The sequence below is a fragment of the Solanum verrucosum genome, unplaced genomic scaffold (assembly GCF_900185275.1).
Source record: "Solanum verrucosum unplaced genomic scaffold, falcon-dt-bn FXZP01000238.1, whole genome shotgun sequence".
Lineage (NCBI taxonomy): Eukaryota > Viridiplantae > Streptophyta > Magnoliopsida > Solanales > Solanaceae > Solanum > Solanum verrucosum.
Window position 1 is genome coordinate 189,100 of NW_026020630.1, and position 20,145 is coordinate 209,244.

General features: G+C 36.0%; 1 protein-coding gene across 1 annotated transcript in view; it reads right to left on the reverse strand.

Moving 5' to 3' along the window:
* Nucleotides 1-20,145, reverse strand: part of LOC125811845 (nuclear pore complex protein NUP205) — a 30,743-nt gene that overhangs the window by 1,854 nt on the left and 8,744 nt on the right. The window contains exons 10-41 of the mRNA XM_049491395.1: nucleotides 18,408-18,497; nucleotides 17,362-17,523; nucleotides 16,860-16,976; nucleotides 16,552-16,758; nucleotides 14,168-14,269; nucleotides 13,924-14,055; nucleotides 13,409-13,539; nucleotides 13,191-13,310; nucleotides 12,922-13,045; nucleotides 12,097-12,294; nucleotides 11,452-11,570; nucleotides 10,858-11,008; nucleotides 9,512-9,624; nucleotides 9,343-9,424; nucleotides 9,084-9,170; nucleotides 8,892-8,969; nucleotides 8,564-8,767; nucleotides 6,101-6,193; nucleotides 5,903-6,016; nucleotides 5,591-5,761; nucleotides 5,430-5,485; nucleotides 5,277-5,349; nucleotides 4,987-5,177; nucleotides 4,768-4,894; nucleotides 4,557-4,634; nucleotides 2,787-2,948; nucleotides 1,568-1,738; nucleotides 1,357-1,494; nucleotides 835-978; nucleotides 544-666; nucleotides 329-424; nucleotides 39-176 (exon numbers count right to left, since the gene is read on the reverse strand). Coding sequence (XP_049347352.1) covers nucleotides 39-176; nucleotides 329-424; nucleotides 544-666; nucleotides 835-978; nucleotides 1,357-1,494; nucleotides 1,568-1,738; nucleotides 2,787-2,948; nucleotides 4,557-4,634; nucleotides 4,768-4,894; nucleotides 4,987-5,177; nucleotides 5,277-5,349; nucleotides 5,430-5,485; nucleotides 5,591-5,761; nucleotides 5,903-6,016; nucleotides 6,101-6,193; nucleotides 8,564-8,767; nucleotides 8,892-8,969; nucleotides 9,084-9,170; nucleotides 9,343-9,424; nucleotides 9,512-9,624; nucleotides 10,858-11,008; nucleotides 11,452-11,570; nucleotides 12,097-12,294; nucleotides 12,922-13,045; nucleotides 13,191-13,310; nucleotides 13,409-13,539; nucleotides 13,924-14,055; nucleotides 14,168-14,269; nucleotides 16,552-16,758; nucleotides 16,860-16,976; nucleotides 17,362-17,523; nucleotides 18,408-18,497 — 4,092 coding nt within the window. The remainder of the gene's footprint in view (nucleotides 1-38; nucleotides 177-328; nucleotides 425-543; nucleotides 667-834; nucleotides 979-1,356; nucleotides 1,495-1,567; nucleotides 1,739-2,786; nucleotides 2,949-4,556; nucleotides 4,635-4,767; nucleotides 4,895-4,986; nucleotides 5,178-5,276; nucleotides 5,350-5,429; nucleotides 5,486-5,590; nucleotides 5,762-5,902; nucleotides 6,017-6,100; nucleotides 6,194-8,563; nucleotides 8,768-8,891; nucleotides 8,970-9,083; nucleotides 9,171-9,342; nucleotides 9,425-9,511; nucleotides 9,625-10,857; nucleotides 11,009-11,451; nucleotides 11,571-12,096; nucleotides 12,295-12,921; nucleotides 13,046-13,190; nucleotides 13,311-13,408; nucleotides 13,540-13,923; nucleotides 14,056-14,167; nucleotides 14,270-16,551; nucleotides 16,759-16,859; nucleotides 16,977-17,361; nucleotides 17,524-18,407; nucleotides 18,498-20,145) is intronic.

A 20,145-nucleotide genomic window follows, 5' to 3' on the forward strand; every position in this document is an offset into this window, starting at 1 on the left:
TAATTCTTTATTCAGTAGCCAAAACACATATCTTTCACCTTGCTAAGCAGTAAATATCTGTCCTCAGTAGCTCTTTCCAATGCTGTAGTCAGCGAGTTGAGAAGAAAACCAAGTAAATTCAAGGTTGGCTGTTGCTGACCAGCAGAAGTGCGATAGTCCATTCGACCATCTGAGACCTGATCCAAATAGAGTGAACAAAATTGTGACACGTGCCAAAAAATTTTATCAAGGCACCAGCAAGAGAAAAGGACATAAGCATTCCATGCCTAACCGTTAATTTAAAAGTTAATAAGCAGGAAAATAATTAAACAAGTCAATTTTGATGTACCGGCAATCTTAAAGACTTCTTCGTAACAAGAAAACAGAGATAAGAACTCAGGCTAAAGCAAAGACGAGATGCATTCATTTCTGCCTTCCGCTGTTCCTGATAATACATACAAAAGGAAACAAAACTGAGAAGGTCTATGACTATACAAGCTTCACCACTATATACATCTTGCCTCAATAATACACAATCAAGCTAAACCTGAAAATTCTTATTACCTCCTGAAAATGCATGGATTGGTTTGTAATAAAAGAGTCTGGCTCACGAGAGAAAAGAAAACGCATCATCACAAAAATCCCTTGAACAAAACCATATTCATCGGTCTCTTCATATGGCCAAATCTACACAGAAATACAGTTAAAAAGTTAGTTGAGAAAAAGTGTTAGTTATAGAGGCAAGACTAGCAAGTGGCAATTTAAATGGCTAAAATATCATCAGTAATATAACCATTAATGGAATTGAAATCCACCTACAAGACAGTATGCCAAACAAACTGTACGCATATGTACCTTTGTAAGTATGCCAACAACCAGATTTATTTGTTCCATTGTCAAGTCATCTGCATCTGAAAGATCTTCTCGGAGGATTTGATCAAAAAGTAATTGATGACTTCTTACAAATTCAATGACTTCACGCACAACTTTATTTTTAACCTGCTAGTCACCCACGTAATTAAAATGACAGATCGCGAGAGAAAGAGTACTCTTTTAAAATATGGTAAACCTCTTGCATAAGTGCCAAATTGCCAGAAGTGCATTCAGATATTTCATATTCTATAACTACATAATTAGTTGAAACAACCATTAAGGATAACTCATTGTTTCTTTCTACAAAAGATTATTTGTCAGAGAACAAGAATTTTAAGCACCATACGCTATAAAAAACTTTTGACTTTAAAATGAAATATTTTTACATGTCTTTACAACATTCTTTTTGAAATTAAAAATATTTCATTGTAAAGTCTAAGTTTTTGATACTTTTACATGTCTTTACAACATTATACTGCATTTTAATGAAGAAACGAAGCACACCTCAAAAAATTCAGATGCATCAACCAATGAAGTAAGTGAAAACACCAATCTCAAGATTGGAGCTATTATCATTCGCTGTTTATCAACATCAACTGACAGTTCTCTTCCAAATTTGCCATCCATGCGCCGGTAGCTTCCCTGGTAAAAGATTGTAACAATTTAATCAAAGGGAATATTGCAAACTAAATCACATGAAGAGAAGAAAAAATACCTTCAATTGCATATTCAGTGCCTTACAGGCAGATATGTGCTCATATGCACCCATTGAAAAAAGCACCTGGGCCCCAGATTTACCATACTTGTGGCTAATTCTCAGAAGAAGAGCAAGCTCCGCTTCAAGAGTGCAGACACGCTGCATTGACTCTAAAGAGAGCCCACCATCCTGATGGGAGATGCCAATCGAACTATTAAAACCCACGAGAAGTAGATTTAAAAAAATAAAAACTAAACAACGTATTGCATGCAAATTAATGCATGGAGAGGGTTTCCATCAGATTGGAAAGTTAATACGCATTTCAAAGGAGAAATACACCCCCTAATGAGGCCACATGAGCTCTAACATAATCATGATTGGCCACCATCCTGATGGGAGATGCCAATCGAACTTTTTAAACACATGAAAAGTATATTAAAAAAAGAAACTACACAACATATTGCATGCAAATGAATGCATGGAGAGGGTTTCCATCAGATTGGAAAGTTAATACACATTCCAAAGGAGAAATACACCCCCTAATGAGGCCGCATGAACTCTGACATTATCATTGATTTTCCTTTGTTTACATCTTTTTACCCATTAGCGCACTTCGCAAACAAAGACTCACTTACACAACCAAAAAAATGCAAAGTTCTTTTAATAAAGATCCAAAATAAAGGTAAAGCATTATCAACATCAAAAGAAACACAACCTTTTTATTTGTGTGGTTGACATATCTACTGAAGGTAATACCAAATACTCATATGCTTCAGCCTTGTCAAAGGTGAAAAGCTCTAAAAAGCGCTCTAGGTCTATTAGAGCTTTAAGCACAACGCACAACTTAAATGTGGGCTTGAATGAAAAAACAAAATCAAAAAAACACAATGATTAAAAAGAGTAGAACTATATATCAGTGAATTACATTTCAGTTTAAAATATGATCCACAGCCATGGAAGCGAATACAGAGTATATACATGAAATAGCAAGGATACTCAGAGTGAACCTACTATAAGTACTGATTATTACAAGTTGCTAATAAATAGTTGACAGAGAAAAATGTTGGCAGGCATAAATGTGAAACTAGAAGAAATAATGGAAGCATGAAATTTAGTTGAAGAGATTGTACACCCTAAAAAAAATTTAGAGGAGAAGAGATCAGATGCTACAACAGGAAGTAAAGGCAAGAAAGCCAGATATCAACAGAGATATTATGGGGGGTAATGTATCAAGTACCTGAGAAAAGTTATTGATGTTCATAAGGCAAGACCTTAAAAAGCCTCTGCTTTGCAGTTGACTCAAGAAAAACTTTTCATGATCAATGCAAATTAAAGCATCCAAAACATAGAGCGAGATAGTCTTTCCAGATTCACTGCCATGGGTTGCATCTTTTATGATCTGTTTTTAGAATAAAACAAAAAAGCATGGTAAGCTAGCGCAGGAAGAACTCAATTGTGATACATATACACTTCAAAATGCAAAAGGAAAATATGGAGCCATAATGTGTTAGACACAGAGGAAAAGGAACAGGAAATCAATTTTTAAAGTTTGATCGAGTACAAAGTAGATGAATTTGATAATTGTTGAGAATATAATTAATTAACAAAAGAATGCTCTCTTTAACATCTTAACTTTTTAGATGAGATAGTCACACACTTCAACCTGGTAGGAGGCAAGACCATCTCACCCAATGTTGGACCCCCGAAATTTAAATTTCCCACGCACTAGATGCTAAGCACCGGGTGTGAGGTGGGATGTTAAAGAATGACAAAAGTCTCACATTGGTGGTTAATGATATGGGTAGACCCCTTATAAGGCTTGGACAATCCTTCTCCATTTGAGCTTAACTTTTGGGGTGTGAGTTAGGCCCAAAACCTAATTTAACATTAGGAGGTGTGTTGAGAATACAATTAACTAATAAAAGTGTGTACTCTCTAATAACTTGAGTTTTTAGATGAGATGGTAGACACTGCAACTTGGTATCAGACAGTGTTTTGGAGAGCGAGAAAGCAGAAAAAAGTGACGAGCGCTTGCTTCACCGAAGCGTGAAGCGAAGCGCACGCTCTTTTCTACTAAAGCGTTATTCAGTACAAAAATAAAAAATATTAAATATGCATACTTAAATAACCAAGAACTCAATAGAAATAACATATTAAGCATATCTTTCAATTCTTAAATTAAAAAGTAAATAAAAGATAATGAATAATCCGTGAAATCATAACATATTAAGCAAATGCAAACAGCAAAACCAAAATAAGTAAAAAAACAGGGCATAACAGCGGAAAGAAAACCCTAGAAGTAGTCGTTGAAAGCCTAAAAGAGAGTCCAGAGAAGACGAAGAAAAGAGAGGAAGAACTTATCGTTTGAGTTGCAGCAACAAATGTTGAGATGTGTTTGAGTCACAGAAGAAGAAGAGGGAAGTGTTTGAGTTGCAGCAGACAAGTGTATTAACAGAAGTTCAAAATAAAAACCTAACAGCACTTAAGCGCGCTTTTTGTCGCCTTTGCTTTAAGCGCACTTCTCGCTTCGCCTACAGAAGCGCTCACTTTTTTAGCAGCGCCCGCTTCAAAGCATAAAAGCGTAGTGCTTGCGCCTCGCCTCGCTTCGCGCTTTTTGTCGCTTTTCAGAGCAAATAGAGGTCCTAAGATCGAATCTCACCGCCACCCATATCAAAAACAAATTTCACATGCTTGGCCCATGAAAAAGAATCAGGCCCACACGTAAAAAGACGTGTTGAGAATATAATTAAATAATAAAAAGTGTGCTCTCTCTAACAGTTTTAGCTTTTAGATGAGATAGCCACACACTTCAACAATAAACACAGGAAGTAGAGAAATAGAGTAATAATGGTATACGTTAAATAAAATAACTTGTGCAGATGAGTGAGAGAAGTTAAATCCGGCTATATGAGCTTGTTCACATTACCGGTCCCAATCCCCGATATAGATCAGCATCAGAAGAAACAACAAACAAAATTAAGAATTCAATCTCAAATGTGCTACCCACCAGATCTAGAAGTGATTGAGCCTCCTTCCTTATTATTGAAAAATTTGCATGTGCCATTTCAGTCTGATCTTTGACAATCTGTTCAAGTTTAAGATAGAACAGAATGAGAGAATGAAATAACAACTCTCTACATCATTGTGTTAAATTGATCCAGTAAGAATACAACAATAGGGAGGTCCAATGGGAAGTTTCCCCACGAAGATTTTAAAACCTTTTCAAGATCCAGATCATCATTTTCCTGTTCATCCATTGTCAATAATTGCATTACTGTGGTTGGAAGATCAGGATCAAGCATATGTTGACAGTACTGGATATAGCTAAGGAGCAAGGCATATTGGCTGTAGTCAAGAAACAAACAACAAAGTCAGAGACTTCCTTTTCACTGCAGCAAAGCTAAAGGAATAGATTAATCAAATATGAAGCATCATACCGCCTCCTCAATGCTTCTGATGATTCGTTTCTAAGAATCGCCAGTATAAGCTTGAATAGAATAGAATGGCATGCTCCATTAGATAATTGTTTTGTCATCATGATGTCAAGACAAGTGACAGTATCAGAGTTTAAACCACTAGGGCATAAGAATCTTTCATCACGTAGTTTGGCCATGCATGTGACACCAACCTACACAAATATCTTAAGCAAAATAAGAATAATAACCGAGGTAACTGCAATACATGATGTCACCACTTCAACAAACTAAGAAGATGAGAAATGGACAACCTGTGTCAGTATCAGTGCCATCTTCAATGAGCAGTCAGGAGAACCAGAAGCACCAAGAGAGGCATCAAGCAACCTAGGCATAGAAGAAAAAGTGAGACGGGATCACAGATTAGCAACAAAACAGAAAGAAAAAAAACGAAAATGGTCACTCACTGAAATAATATTTCAGAACGGTTGGGAAGAGAGGATATTTTGCTGGAGGCAGAAACCTAGAAGAAAAATTGCATAACAGAATATGTTAGCCCAACACACTCACTTACAGCAAAGCATACCGACGAATTGAGAACCAAGTGACGAAGGAAAAGAAATGTGACCTCAACAATTTGAGACCAGCCAGTTAACATATGAAGCTGAGCTGCTTGTTCTTCAAGATTTTTGTTGTATTTCCAACCCCATCGTAACAGCTGTTGGATTGTATCTCGGACTTCATTTAGCTCAACTTCAGTATTGAAGGAGCTATGCTGGGGATTAAACAAGTTGTATTTCTGAAAGAAGGATAAAATTTTAAAAGAAAGGTTATGCAGCACCTCCAATGGATAAAAACAATCTCACGTGGCTAAAGGGATCTTATAAATAAAACAAGGGACAAAAGAAAGGAAAAACTGGATTGCAAAGAAATACTGTACCTGCCATAATTTGTCACGAAATGCAGCTAGATCAATTAAACGGTCTCCACGTTCTGAGTAGTAATAAACACCACCTTTTTCAGAAGTAGCAGGATTGATAAGTATATCTTCAGCCTGCAGAATGCCAGAGAATGAAAAGACTACTCCCTCAAAAATAATAGCAAGGAAAAACTGCTCCAAACCTAACAAGGTTCCTACCAGAAACCCATACTTCGCGCTTGAAACTGCTTGTGAAGATTTCAACACAGTATCAGGAGATTTGAACTGGACAACTTCAAGCAACTCCAATACCTATACATAAATGCAATGGAAGTTGTTCTTACTTTCTTTAATAATGAAAATAGAAGATACTTATCTTACTTATCCTAAAAAAAAAAAAAAAAAAAAAAAGGATCTAATCCAAAAAAATATTTAAAATAAATTGAAAAAGTTATGAAGAAAACACAAGTGACAAGAAAGGATTACCACAATAAGGGCTCATTTGGTTACCAGGATTACAAAATAATACCAGTATTAAGTTTGATACGTTTTATACTTTTGTTTGGTTGAATATTCACTTTCAATATTGAAGACATAAATAAATAGAAGTGTGCTCTTTCTAACTGTTTGATGTTTCAGATGCGGTTGCAAGACATTTCAACATGGTACCAGAAAATGCAGAGATTCTGGGTCAAGGTCATTGCCACCCACTATTAAAACCCAAAAAAAATTCATGTAATTGGCTCATGAAAGAGAATCATGCCCCATAGGAGGGAACATGTTAAAGACATAATTATGTAAATAGAAGTGTTCGTTTCTGAACAGCTTAAGCTTTCATACAACACCCAATGTAGAATAACAATCATGGATTAGCCAGACGTGGATAAAACAAATCACATGACAAATCACCCTTCTGCAAGCCCTTCTCAAATGATATATTATGATGGTCAAGGTTAACATTAGAAAACAAATATATCTAAGTTTATCCAGTTCAAAATCAAACTAACATGGATTATACATATATATCCATATTATTCCATTGAACGAAACAAATCATAAGTACACAATCCAACAATTATTAATCATGTATTATAATCCCAAAATAATTATGTCCGTTCTCTTGGTGCTCTCTCTGTAATGAAACTGAGGAAACTAATAATCATTTGTTCCTCCACTGCAGAGTGACAACATTATTATGGAACTTATTTTTGGGTCTAACACAAACAGAGTGGACCATACCCGAACACACAGCAGACTTACACAGTTGTTGGATCAGCGCCCGGGGGGGGGGACTCAGGAAAAATGGTGGAGTATATACCATCATGTATATGTTGGAAGGAGAGAAACAGTATGTGCTTTGAAAACAAGGCTAATCCTTTAGAGAAGGTCAAATGGTTGTGTATGACAACCTTTTATTTTTGGGGTAAAGAAGAAGGAATAGAACAGAATCTCCAGCATGTTGCTGATCAATACAACTTCAACCTTGTCAAAAAAAAAAAAAATTGTCTGCAAAGCAAACAACCACCAAGAGGTTTGAAATAGCAGCCGCAGAAGCATTAGAAATATTTCGATAGAAGCAAAAGTTCTTATTAGATGCACAGGTTTGGGAGAAACTTATACATGACACCTTCTACAGACTAAAAGAGGGAATCAACAACAAAAGGGAGAAACTTTAGGGAAGGTTGCTCTAAGTGGTTTGGGAGATATCTCATAACTGTGCAGACGAAGAAGCGGAAAATGATCAAGATATACATAATGGAGGTGGGGTAGACAGTTATGATCCAGATGCTTGTTTTGTGAAATTGAAATAGAGACAACAAACCATCTCTTCATACACTGCAGGGTGACAGAAACTGTGGCAGATGTTCTTTTAATTTTAGAGGTATTAGTTGGGTTATGCCAAGAGACACATCAGAAGTTCTAGCAAGTTGGAACAAAGAAGGCAACAAATCATGTCATAAGGAGAGATGGAAGATCCCTGCATGCATCTGGCGGATATTTTGTAAGGAAAGGAACCTGAGATGCTTTGAAAACAAGAGCAACCCTTTCCAATGTTGGAAGTTGAACTGTCTAGTACTCTTTTATTTTTGGTGTAATCACGTCCTCCCCAAAGAGGTGGACATTACTTCTTCTTTGGAGAATTTAGGAGGATTGTAGGTAATGGTTTCTTTTGGTCATTATTCTATACTCCTGATGTAATTACTACTGAAATACACTATTGGTGTATCTCTCTGTTTATAAAATGTTAACTTTATTTAAAAAAAATCATAATGGAGGTGGGGTAGAAGTTAAGAACACATTGAACGTAGATTACGGATTATGGCAGGAACAATCTGGGTAATGTCACCGCTTAAGTGAAAGAAATGTTAAGAGCAAGATAAATATGAAAATAGAAGAAAACATAAGAGTTCAGACTAGAGAGTTTCAATGAGTTTGAGCAAATGCTTGACTTCATATAAACAAAAGGCAAATAACTTGTTGACTTGTTAAATAAAATGTTGAGAAGTGATAGTAAAAGATGGCCAGAGAGAGGGACAAGAGGGCACGGCAAATACAGGAAACAAAAGCATGAAATAAAATGTTTGGAATGTGTCATTAATAACAATGAGAATCAGTGCAAAAACTAGAGGATGTAATCATATTCCTGAATACTCAAGAAACAGTGAGCGGTAATAACTTTACCTTAGATTTACAAATCATTCTGGCTCCGTTCACTCCAGGACTGATTTGACTATAGGGAGAAGATACTCCGAGATCAACATCATGTTCGAAATTTCCCTCTCCAAATAGTTGAGATAGAATACTTTGACAAGCTTCTCGATGAGTGGAACTAGACATATCAGCCGCATGCAATTCTATTGTTAGCAGCTTCAACAGCCATGCTCTCTGAAGAAATAAGGGACATGTGAAACCAATTAATGAGATCAAGTAAGCAAAATTGGAGAAATATTTGAAGCAAATTCACCTAGATAATTAGAGGAACAAACGAACCACTAGCTCAAAAACAGACCTGATGAAGGGAACTGATACGAAGTGCCTGACTACTATTTCTTTTGGGAAGTGGAGCAATGCCAATTAAATCCAGATGCTGTAAAGATAAATTTAAATAATAATTGAGACAAATATTGATCAAGAGGGAGAATTTTTTTTTTAAAAATGTGCAAGTAATATACAGAAATAATTTCAATCTACACAGTCGCACCTGTACAAAGAACCAATACTTTTTGGTGCTCAACAAATCCATCATAGGATTACAAGTCAGGGGATCGGTACATAACTCATAAAGAAGCTGCATATAGTAATCAATTATAAGCTCGCCAAAAGTACAAAGATTTATAGCAGTTTCCAAGAACATAGACTGACAGCCTCAGCAGCTTAAAGTCAATAGACAATCTCTTTTCACATGAAAAGGCAAATAAACAAGAATATACACCCCAATACAATGATCAAACCACTCAAACCTGAAATGCAAATTCATGGAGCAAAGCATTGATGTCAGGTTTCAGAAGTTTTTCCAACACATCAAGAATGATCTTCAAGCAACTGCAGTTAGAAAGAACAAATTTCAATTCCCTGAGTAAAACAAAGGAGCACAGAAGTTAAAATAACATATATCAATTGAAATAAAACCTATAGTGAAATTTTGGCTGAAGCACGGTCCTCTCAACAGCACCATCGACATCAAATTTGAGTAATAGATGTGTGATATTAGGGGCAGGCCGGCTAATATTATCAATAAGCAGCTGCAATTGTAGAACCAGAGATCAGTCAATGATTGTAACCAACATTTAAGAGGAAAAGAGCACCAGCTTTGACCAAATCCATTCTCTGATAAGTAAAAAACATCACCAAAGAAATTATCAGAAAAGGATGAATTTATTAATGTCAGCATCAAGTTAATGCTGGTAAGAATGTACAATTAGCACCATTACATGTCATGTTATGTGCTCAAAAGATCAAACATGGCTTCTACATACGAAGCCGTATTGCACAAAAGTAAGTGAAGAAATACATCTGTATTTGACTATAGCAGCATGCTACACCGACGCCTAAGTAAGAACATCCCTTTTCCAATCAAAGAGATTAGGCAAACTCATTTGATGAAACAGAAGTTTTGGGAAAAGGTACAACTTAATTTCTTCTTAATGTCCCAAGTTCAGGAACCTACAGACTATGATTGCCTAAAGAGAAAAAAGAGAACTTCAAATTCTTATCGGAAAAAAGGAGAGAGAACTAAGTTACCCGTTTCAAAAAAAAAAAAAGAGAGAGAGAACTTCAAATTAATAAACAAGAAATAGGGAAGCCTAATATATAAATCAGGGGTCAGAACTTAAGGAACTCATGAATAAGGAAAACACGGTGTAACATTTAGTAAGGAAAATTAAATGTACACGTTACAAACATGAATGCATAAATATGTGAAATTGAAAGCAGAAACCAGTTATAAAGTTAACTAGGGAAATTCACAATACATCATAGCAGGCAGGCACTTATCTTGACATTCCAAGGGCACACACAGTATTACTATTTCTAATTATATCTTGTTCATAAAGAGTTTAGGAGTTCTATTCTAGCAACGTATGCAATTACTATAGCAAGTTCTGGGCAATTGATGCTATCAATTGTGTTTACTTATAGATTTCTCAAGTAACTTATATTATTTGCATATAGAAATGCAGTACCTTCTTAAAATGTAATTGGAAGTTCTTTTTTTTTTAAGTTAAACTAGAAGGTTCATGTTCCCCTAATAGCACAGTGTCTAAGTGGATTAACTTTACAACTTACAATTACACAGTACAATACCACCTAATAAAGAAGACAGATTCCACCTCGTTCAAAGTTTTCAATTAAACATCCTTCTCTGCCATTCCTATCCTTCCAGTGAAACATGGCTAAAGAATATGGGATCAAGACATATTGCTAGAGAGTAAATCTCCTATCGTCCAATTCTTATGGTCTTAGAAACAAGTACTTACTTGTAGTATGAGAACACCTGAATCTTCACGGCAATCCTCTATAATTTGACATTCTTCAGATCGCAACTCTAAGCAGGCAGCATAATCCTCAACCAAGCACCCTGCAGCATTGGATTTTAAGAGCAACTGAACAAGCCCGACCATGCGAGAACTGCCATCCACGTAAAAGCATCATCAATATTAGAAATTGGTGCGATAACATGACACAATGCAATCCTTTCTTAATACTTAATATGATGCCACATTTCTTATTTAGGTTGCACTAGAATAGTTTGTGCTATCCATAAAAAACTAATTAGAAGGAAGAGAAGATGTGGAAAACTGTAAAAGGTAAATGCCCTTCTTTTATGAAATAAGTAGCTTCATTGATGGCATCAAGAAGATCAAAAATGGTACCATAAAGGTTAAAAGAAGTATTGTAAAAGGTAAATGCCCTTATTTGAATAGGTAAAAGAAATAGTGAGACACAAAGGAGTGGAGCTTCAATCAACACATTTAATCATGTTGTCTGAACAATCAGGACTTGGAGAATCACAAAGATTTGCGGCAAAGGGAGTAGAAATGAAAAAAAAAAAAAGAGGATGAAAGGATTACCTGAGGATGTTCATTATTTTGATAGATGATTGTTGAATACGGGGCTGCAAATCATATCTAACATACTCTAATAAAGCCACAACTTGGATCTGATCTTGTGAGAGAATGACATCTAAAGGCTGCATAGACAAGAAGCAGAAGTTAGACAATGAGCTGACATCAAAGGGAAAGGCAACAACATGCAGTCAAACAACTACAACCAAATCATATTAAGTTTGAGTAGTGTGTAAACATGCTCACATGGAACAAAGCAGAATCAGTTAAAGAATATTAATTGCAGTAACTTTGATTCGCTTAATGTCACTACTCTCCATCTATAAGAATATTTCACTTTTGTTCTTCCCTGAAACACCTGTAACTTACTCGAGAAATTAAACATTTAACAATGTTTCTATTGGCAATTATTGAATCACTACATATACCAAGGCAAAGTCAAAGCATCTAAGCTAAGATCGTTTTAACTAATTGGAAAATAAATAACCATTATGACACTTTACAAGTGGTAATAGGGTGTAATCTGCAAACAGTGATTACAAAAAATTTAGCAAGAGGTTATATTCATTCAAGTTAGCAGCTTCTTCCAGTGGAGCTTAGGCTATTGAAAAGAAAAAGCAGGAAACTCGAGATGAAGTTTTAGATTCTTACCTGATACAAAGGACGCCAATACTCAGACACAGCTAAATCTTTCTCCAATACGAGATTTACAATTTCCAGAGAAAGGAGGACAGCTTGTTCCAGAAGTTGCCCATAAATTTGACTTGTTCTTTCAGAAATTAGGTAATTGACTCCTGGTGAAAGAATACTCATGATATTCCGGAACACAGTTTTACCACTCATAAAATCCTGCATAACAGCAAAAAGACTTTACATAACTGAGTTGCCAACAATAAGTATGGCAATAGTAACTTAATGCATAGCAATACTAGCAAATACTTATTCCCACCGTCACATTTTATGTAGCACAGTTTCCTTTTTAAATTGTCCCAAAAAGAACACCTTTTCTAACTTTAGAAACAATTTAAGTTTTTCACTTACTGTTTTACCCTTGATGAGACGATTTCTTCCCACAAATATTTATGGCTTATTTCTTTCTTTTTGTGACAAGGTAAATAATTTTATTAATAATTGATGGAAACCTCGTATACAAGCCAAATACCAAAAGAAGAAAACCTACATCAAAATATGGTTCTCAACAAAAGAGATCCAATCCTCTATACAAATAGGGACCTCAGGTACACCAAAAAGAAACTAGAGACAAATCACTACTTTTGCAGGTTATGAATCTCAAGTCCCAATGGATTCACCCTCATGAGACTTAGTGCCCATTCAAACAGTGCTACATATATTGGATTGGAGAGTGTATAAGATATGAAAAGTTTAAAAAGAAAGATTTAAAAGTTAAAACAAAATTAGATAGCATCAACTGGACGAAGACACACTAAATAACAGAATAGTTTGAGGAATTAATACTTTCAACAACTCTATTACAGGCAGCTGCATCTGCAGCAGAGCAGATTGACCTGTTTCTGACAGCTGAGATTGGTCCACAACACTATCAATATCCTCATCTCTGATACTATACATACTCAACATCCTGCAAACAATATTATTGGACATTAAAGTTAGCAACTTCTTTCATAAATATACAAGCAATGATCAAACCCCTCACAAACAAGGCCCAAGAGGGAAAAAGATAAAAATCTAGAGAGCATCATAGAGAATATTGAGATAAGACTTGCATCTGGAAATGTTTCAGGCAAGCTATGACAAGTTGCCACTTCTCACAAGGATCGGCATAAGCTCTCTGCGGGAATGGTCCAAAGACATGATCATAAATGAATTTAAAGATGCCAATGAATCTGCAAAGGTGTAGCTCAGAATGAGCACCAATACAATTGTCAAAGAATATTAACTAGTAACGATGATATGGTATGTGCAATCACAAAAAGCCCAATACCTATGCCCTCTATCACTAACATCCTTTTCCGTGGCAATAAGTGTATTCAACAAGTTAATGAATGATATAGTTGAAGGGTATTGCTCCCTTCTAGCTTCTATTTCATTCAGCTCAAATCGCATGTCATAAACCTGCATGAAAAAAGTTTTGGATGAGATAGTTCCCCTACAAAAATAGATGAAGTAGAGGGAAGATGGGAGAGAATAAGACAATTTCTTGGGAAGGCAAATCCCAATGCATTAGACCATGAAAAACTGTCGCCGTATTATAAAAAACAAAATTGCAAACTTCAGTCCAGAAATTTGATGGTTTTATCTTTTCCTTTATTTTCGCCCAACCCACCCATTCCAACATCACCCGCCAACAGAGATCATCTAAATCGAGCTCTTAATCGAACAGCTCAACCATATGTATGCAGGACTTCCCCAATTATATTAAATAATTATCACTTTATTATATATAGAAGAGAATCAAATAGCTTGCAACGTAGAGTAAATAACACGGACACCACCGACCTGTGTTGTCAAGGATTGTGTTGTGTTCCCAACAACTACTGGTAGATCATATTGCTCTAAATACCTCCAAGTTGTATCTTTCAGAACTGGTGATACTTGCACAAAAGTAGCTATGGCATTTCTCAATGCACCCTAATAATCACAGGTGCAAAAAAAAAATAGTTGCAGAACTCAGTGGCAGGATCTAACCATGAAATTGAAATAGCAACTAAACGAAGAGTCACATGAAAAACAGAGGACTTACCTTAAGATAAGGAGGGACATTTTCATAACCAAGGAGTTTGAACAATGGTTCAATATCAGGGAACCAATTCTTCCATTCTATGGGATTAGCATTTTCGACAACCTGCAGCACACAATAAATATATCAAGCCTGTTATATCTGCTCACTGGAGCAGAAAAGCATATGTAGACAGAATTTCCTCTATGATGTCCTGAAAATGGTTCAAAATCAGATATTGAAAGATATCTCTATTCATAACTTGAGACAAGAAAAGCACTTCCATACAAAATGATTCATATTTATCAATAGTTTATTATAGTGCTTAGTAGAAGTACAAAATATACACATAATGTTGCATACAAAGAAAATGGCCAGAATCCAGATAACCAAACTCATAAAAAGTTTGGCACTGGAGTGTCTATAAGGTAAAAGTCTGGATGAATGCTTGTTCAGAGTAGTCCCTTGAAAGATAAATCCCCCCCACCCACCCACACACACAATATATATATATATAGAGAGAGAGAGAGAGAGAGTTTGGCTGTACAATCTGATGCAAATGTGGGTCAATGTAGAGAAGGCAAAGCTGAATTACCATTCTTGTGAGCCTCTGGAAAGAATGGAAACAGAGTGTCTATTTAAGTTATTAGGTAAGCAGGAAAAGAAGAAATTGATAAGTGCAGAGATGCTCTATCATGGACAAAACATGGTGAAGGAATTTACTAAAGTTAAATCTGAATACACAACCTTGTCCTCTGCCTTGGCATAATCCCATCATTGATAAAATTAATTATCTTATCAAAAAGCAAAATTACTCTGCCAACTGTGAAATATGGCCATGAAGCTTCATTTGGAAAAACAAGAGCATTCCATGGCTAGCTTGCTTTGGGTGGATTGTTTTAAGCAAAAAAAAAGTATCACACTGGTAACTTTTTTAAGATTGGCTTTTCAAAAGATAATTCTTATGTCAGGTTAGACTGGATGTGTAAATCATCATTGCCTTTGTTGTCCAGTAGAAAGGGAGATATTGAACTAATGAACTTATTCTTGAATGTTGGTTGGCGAACCATGTCTTATATCTAAGTGGAGAAAGGTAGAAGGATGAACCCATTATCACCAGGTTCCAAAGCTGAATACAGAAGATTTCTTGGTTATGCAAAAGATGCGGAATTATTTCCTATACTTGTGATCTTTTAAGTGCTTAAACCTAAGATTTTAACTCAAACATTTCACAGACAGAAAGGGGTAATGGCGCAGAAAAGCAAAACGAATATATGCTATGCTGCCACCCTTTTGTATGCTATGGGTGTTACAGGAAGAGAACAACAGGTGTTTTATTGGTGAATGAGACCAGTAAATCAGCTTAAGTACTTTCTGGATTTTGTTTAATTGGTGTAAACATGTGATTATAAATGATATAGATTAGGCATTGTCAGTTTGGACTACAACTGAAAAGAAAATATGTATTTTTCAGATAAGCACCTTCTTGGTACTGAAAGCTAATGTAATATCTTTTCCTGTAATGCTCATGTGCACTTTCATAATTACTTTCTTGGAGCTGAAAACTAATGGAATATCTTTACTTCTTTAAGTAACAGGAAAAAGAAAATGTTGACCCTGGAAACTCAAGTTTACTAAGATGTGACAAACGGATTTCAATCCATGTGCAAACAGGGAACAGCAGAGAGGCCTTTTTTCCTTTGGTTGGGGGGGAGAGGTGGGGCGGATGGTGAAGCAATGAAGAGAAACCACAAGTCAGAGAACATTGTCATTGAAAATCAGATTAAAAAAGCTTTGGCATCCTAGAAATTCCTAACCAGACACAAAGGTCCTCATATAATCTTTCATGAACAAGACAATACAACACAAACTGGGAGAAATATGAAGCCTATTATGTTATCCAATTCTCTATGATAACCCACCAGCATTGCAGTTTATCCAAAACACAGGGAGAGTGTCAACTAAACCTAGGTAATTATGAATATATAGCTGTTGAGAATATAATTAACTAATAAAAGTGTGCTCTCTCTAAAAACTTAAGCTTTTAGATGAGATGGTCACACTCTTCAACCTGGTATTGGAGCAGGCACAGGTCCTAGGATCGAATCTGACCGCCACCCAAATTAAACAAGAAATTCCACGTGATTGACCCGTGAAAAAAAGGGCCCCCGCGTGAGGGGGCATATTGAGGATATAATTAACTAATAAAAGTGTGCTCTCTCTAAAAGCTTAAGCTTTTAGATGAGATGGTCACACACTTTAACAATAACTATGAAGATATGTTCCCATACAAAGCTCCACAAAATAAAAAATAGATGAGATAACGTCTTAACAAAATAGCATTCTAGTCTATAAAGTAAATGTAAAGATCATAGATAGAAATGAGGCAGGACACTTATACCACTCACCCTTTGCAGAACATTCAAGTAAGCAACGAGTGCTTTGGCATCTCCTTCCTGTATCTCTGGCAGAACTGCCCCAGGACTTTGCAGGGCTTGTTTGAACTTCTCCTCATAAATTGATATACAATCAAATAAAGTGCTCCATCCGATAGAACGGAATGTCTTTCCCTGAAGTAACTCAAAAACTTTGGAAGCACCTTCAGCACTAGATGCCTGGATTCAATGCATGACAATCACAAAACTTAGTTACCGCTTGCTTATCATTAGAAGAGATGAAACATTACCAAGTTGGCGATACAGCCAGACTTACATACCAAGGTACTCAGCATTCTCAAAAATGCTACAAGTGTCTGAAAGTTAGTGTGATCCTCTCCGGCGAAGTTGACAAAAGTCCACAAAACATCATTACCAGACAGCAGCTCAGGTTCTTTCTGATAAAAGATCACAAACAAGTAAGTCAAAGTAAAATGATAAATAAAACTGGGAAAAGACAACTTAGCTGTATACATACTTAGCACACTCTTAGTGAAGTTAACTAACTATATATAGTGAAGACTCTTTTTCTCCTTAGTTCATTCTGATATTTGGGGTCCTCATAGAGTTACTTCAACGTTATGATTTCGTTATTTCTGTCAGTTTTATTGATGATTATTCAAGATGAACTAGTATTTTCTTAATGGAAAGATTGTTTTGAGTTGTTTTCCATATTCAAGAGCTTTTGTGTTGAAATACAAAATCTATTTGGTATCACCGTTCATACCTATTCGTAGTAATAATGCCCTAGGAACTCCAAAATCAGCAGGAAAAGGCACTAACCTGGTAAATTTCACTCACAAACTCCAAGAGAGAGACAAAAGTTTGTGGTGCAGGTTCAGTGGCCTTTTGAAAATGCCCAATTCCCTCCACAGTATAATCATGTGAAGTAGACAAGCGGTACGGACTAAGTGTTGTCATAGCCTTCTCTTTTGCTTCTTTAACCTGTAATAAAAAAGTAAGTGAGTAATTAAATGGAAATGAAGAAGGCACCAATCTTTATGTTCCCACTTGGTATTTACAGAAGTTTCACAGACAAGCCTAAACCCTCACCAAAAAATAATCTCAAAAGAAGATCACTTGATACGAAAAAACCTTACTAGAATTTAAAGTTTCTTTCCAACAAACCAACAAGACACAGCCTATATTCACGATCGTATGTTCACCATCTAAAAAATTTATGCAAACAATGAACAATAATCTCAATTCCATAGCTCATTCAAAAAAAAAAAAATCCAATTAAAGAAATTCCTTCGAAAAATTCAAGCGAGTACATATTGAATAGAACAACAAAAAGCACAACCATGCAATGCACCAAAAGGATACAAGGGATAAGAGGCTACTCCTCAACAATAACATACCCAGTGTAGTCCCACAAAGAGGCTACTCCTAAAGTGCACAAAATCTTTCTCTACTTCATCAATAGCTCTCTTATCTCTCTCAATACCTAATAGCACACGTGATAGAGGAAGCAAGGATGGCATTTTATCATAGGGATACTTGGGGAACATACACTCATTATTCAGCAATAAAGAGAATCCAACTATACATGGGCTTCTACACACCACATAAATACAATTTAGTGAATGTCTAAATTTACGCATTCGCTTTATAGGACATGAACTCATATGGCAGTGTACCAAATCCCAGCAGGGTGGGGCTGGACAGCAAGCAAAGCAGGACTCAGACTCCACTAATTGCATGTGCCTTAGAAAGAAAAGAACTACACAATTGGGTGGAAATAACAAGCATAACTTCTTTTTTAGAGGCAATTTCAATCATTTCCCTCAAAAGAAACTAGAATATTGAACAAAAAAAACTAAACAAACCTTGTCCTTGGCCAATGGATGAGACAAAAGGCACGTTATCATCTTGTGCAAATAGGCATTGTACATGTAGATCATATCCTCATCATCATTCTGCCCATGAGAGATAGAAAAGAAACCTGAGATAATTACAAAATGGAAGGACTAGACAACGAAAATAGGGTCAAACCAACAAGCATAATATGCTACCAGGACCATGCATCTGTTACACAACTCAAGAAATATGCCAATTATCCACAACAACTACAAGAGTAAAATATCATAAGGAAGGTGAATCATCACGAGACAATGTACAAAAAAGAAATAACAGCAAAATTACCTAAAAGAGGGGTAGTAGGCCAGCAACCAATAATCAATACATTATGCAGAAAACAGGATGTTTAAGTGATGGGATCTTTTGCCTATTTTTTTTATTAAGTAATAATTTTATTAATGTAGGGCAAAAAAAGTGTGTAGGCTAGTAGGATTCTAAAAGTGAAAACTTAACAAAAATATATGATTTTCTACAACTAACATCCAATATTCTATGCTTATTAGGCACCTCGTAGGTGCACCAAAAAGAAATAGGTGATAAGAGGTTACTCCTCAAGTGTACAAAGCACTTTCTACTCCTTGAAAAGCTATCCTGGTTATCTCTCCATATGGGCCACATAACATTACATTTAAGGTACTTTCTAATAGATTAAAGAAGGTCTTGTATGAGATAGTATCTACTTTGCAAAATGTTTTTGTGGAAGGCAAACATATTCTAGATACAGCACTAGCCACTAGCTGCCAATGAAGTGGTTTGATTCGAGAAGAAAGTAAGGAGAACCACGGATTTAGTGCAAACTAGATCTTGAAGAGCCTTATGATCATTGTGACAGTGAGTTTCTTAACTTCATTATATTGAAGACGGGTTTTGGTGCAAGATGGAGGAAATGGATCAAGTTTTGCATCTCAACGGCCAAGTACTCATGAATGGTAATCCGTGTAGATTTTTCGGTGTGTGAGTCTGGGCGACTCGATTTCCCCTATGTTTTTCATTCTAGTCACGGGCTGATGGAAGCATTGAGCAGGATGATGCATAGAGTGTAGCAGGAGGCTACTTCAGGATGTTTTCTCCAACAGTCGCTTGACGATGTACTGTGAGGGTGCCATACCTTTTGTTTGCAGATGATACTTTAGTGTTATGTGATGCTGACAATGCTCAATTGACTTACTTGAGACAAGTGATGACATGATTCCAGGTGGTGCCAAACCTAAAGATCAATCTTAGAAAATGTGTGATCATCCCAGTCAGCTTGGTAGAAAATATATAGCTCCTAACACAGGTATTAAATTGTAAGGTTGGGTCTTTTCCTACAACGTATCTTGATTTACCGCTAGAAACATCTAATAAAGACCAAGCAGCTTGGAATCTGGAGATAAAAAGGGTAGAAAAGAGGCATGTAGTTGGCAAAAGAGGTGCCTATCCAAAGTGGAAAGAATGTGTTAACCAAGATACGCTATCATCGAGTATTTCCACATATTTCACATTGTTGGTACATGCTCCAGTCAGATTTACGAGGAAGTTGAAGAAACTTGAGAGATTGAGAGATTTTCTATGGCATGGTTCAAGCGGGTAGACGAAGTTTCACATGGTAAATTGGGAGACTAATACCACATCAAAGTGTTGGTGTAGATTTGGGATTATAAATCTAAAGGGATTTTTTATAAATGGTACTGTTATATTCCTCAGCATTAAGAAATGCTGGCTACC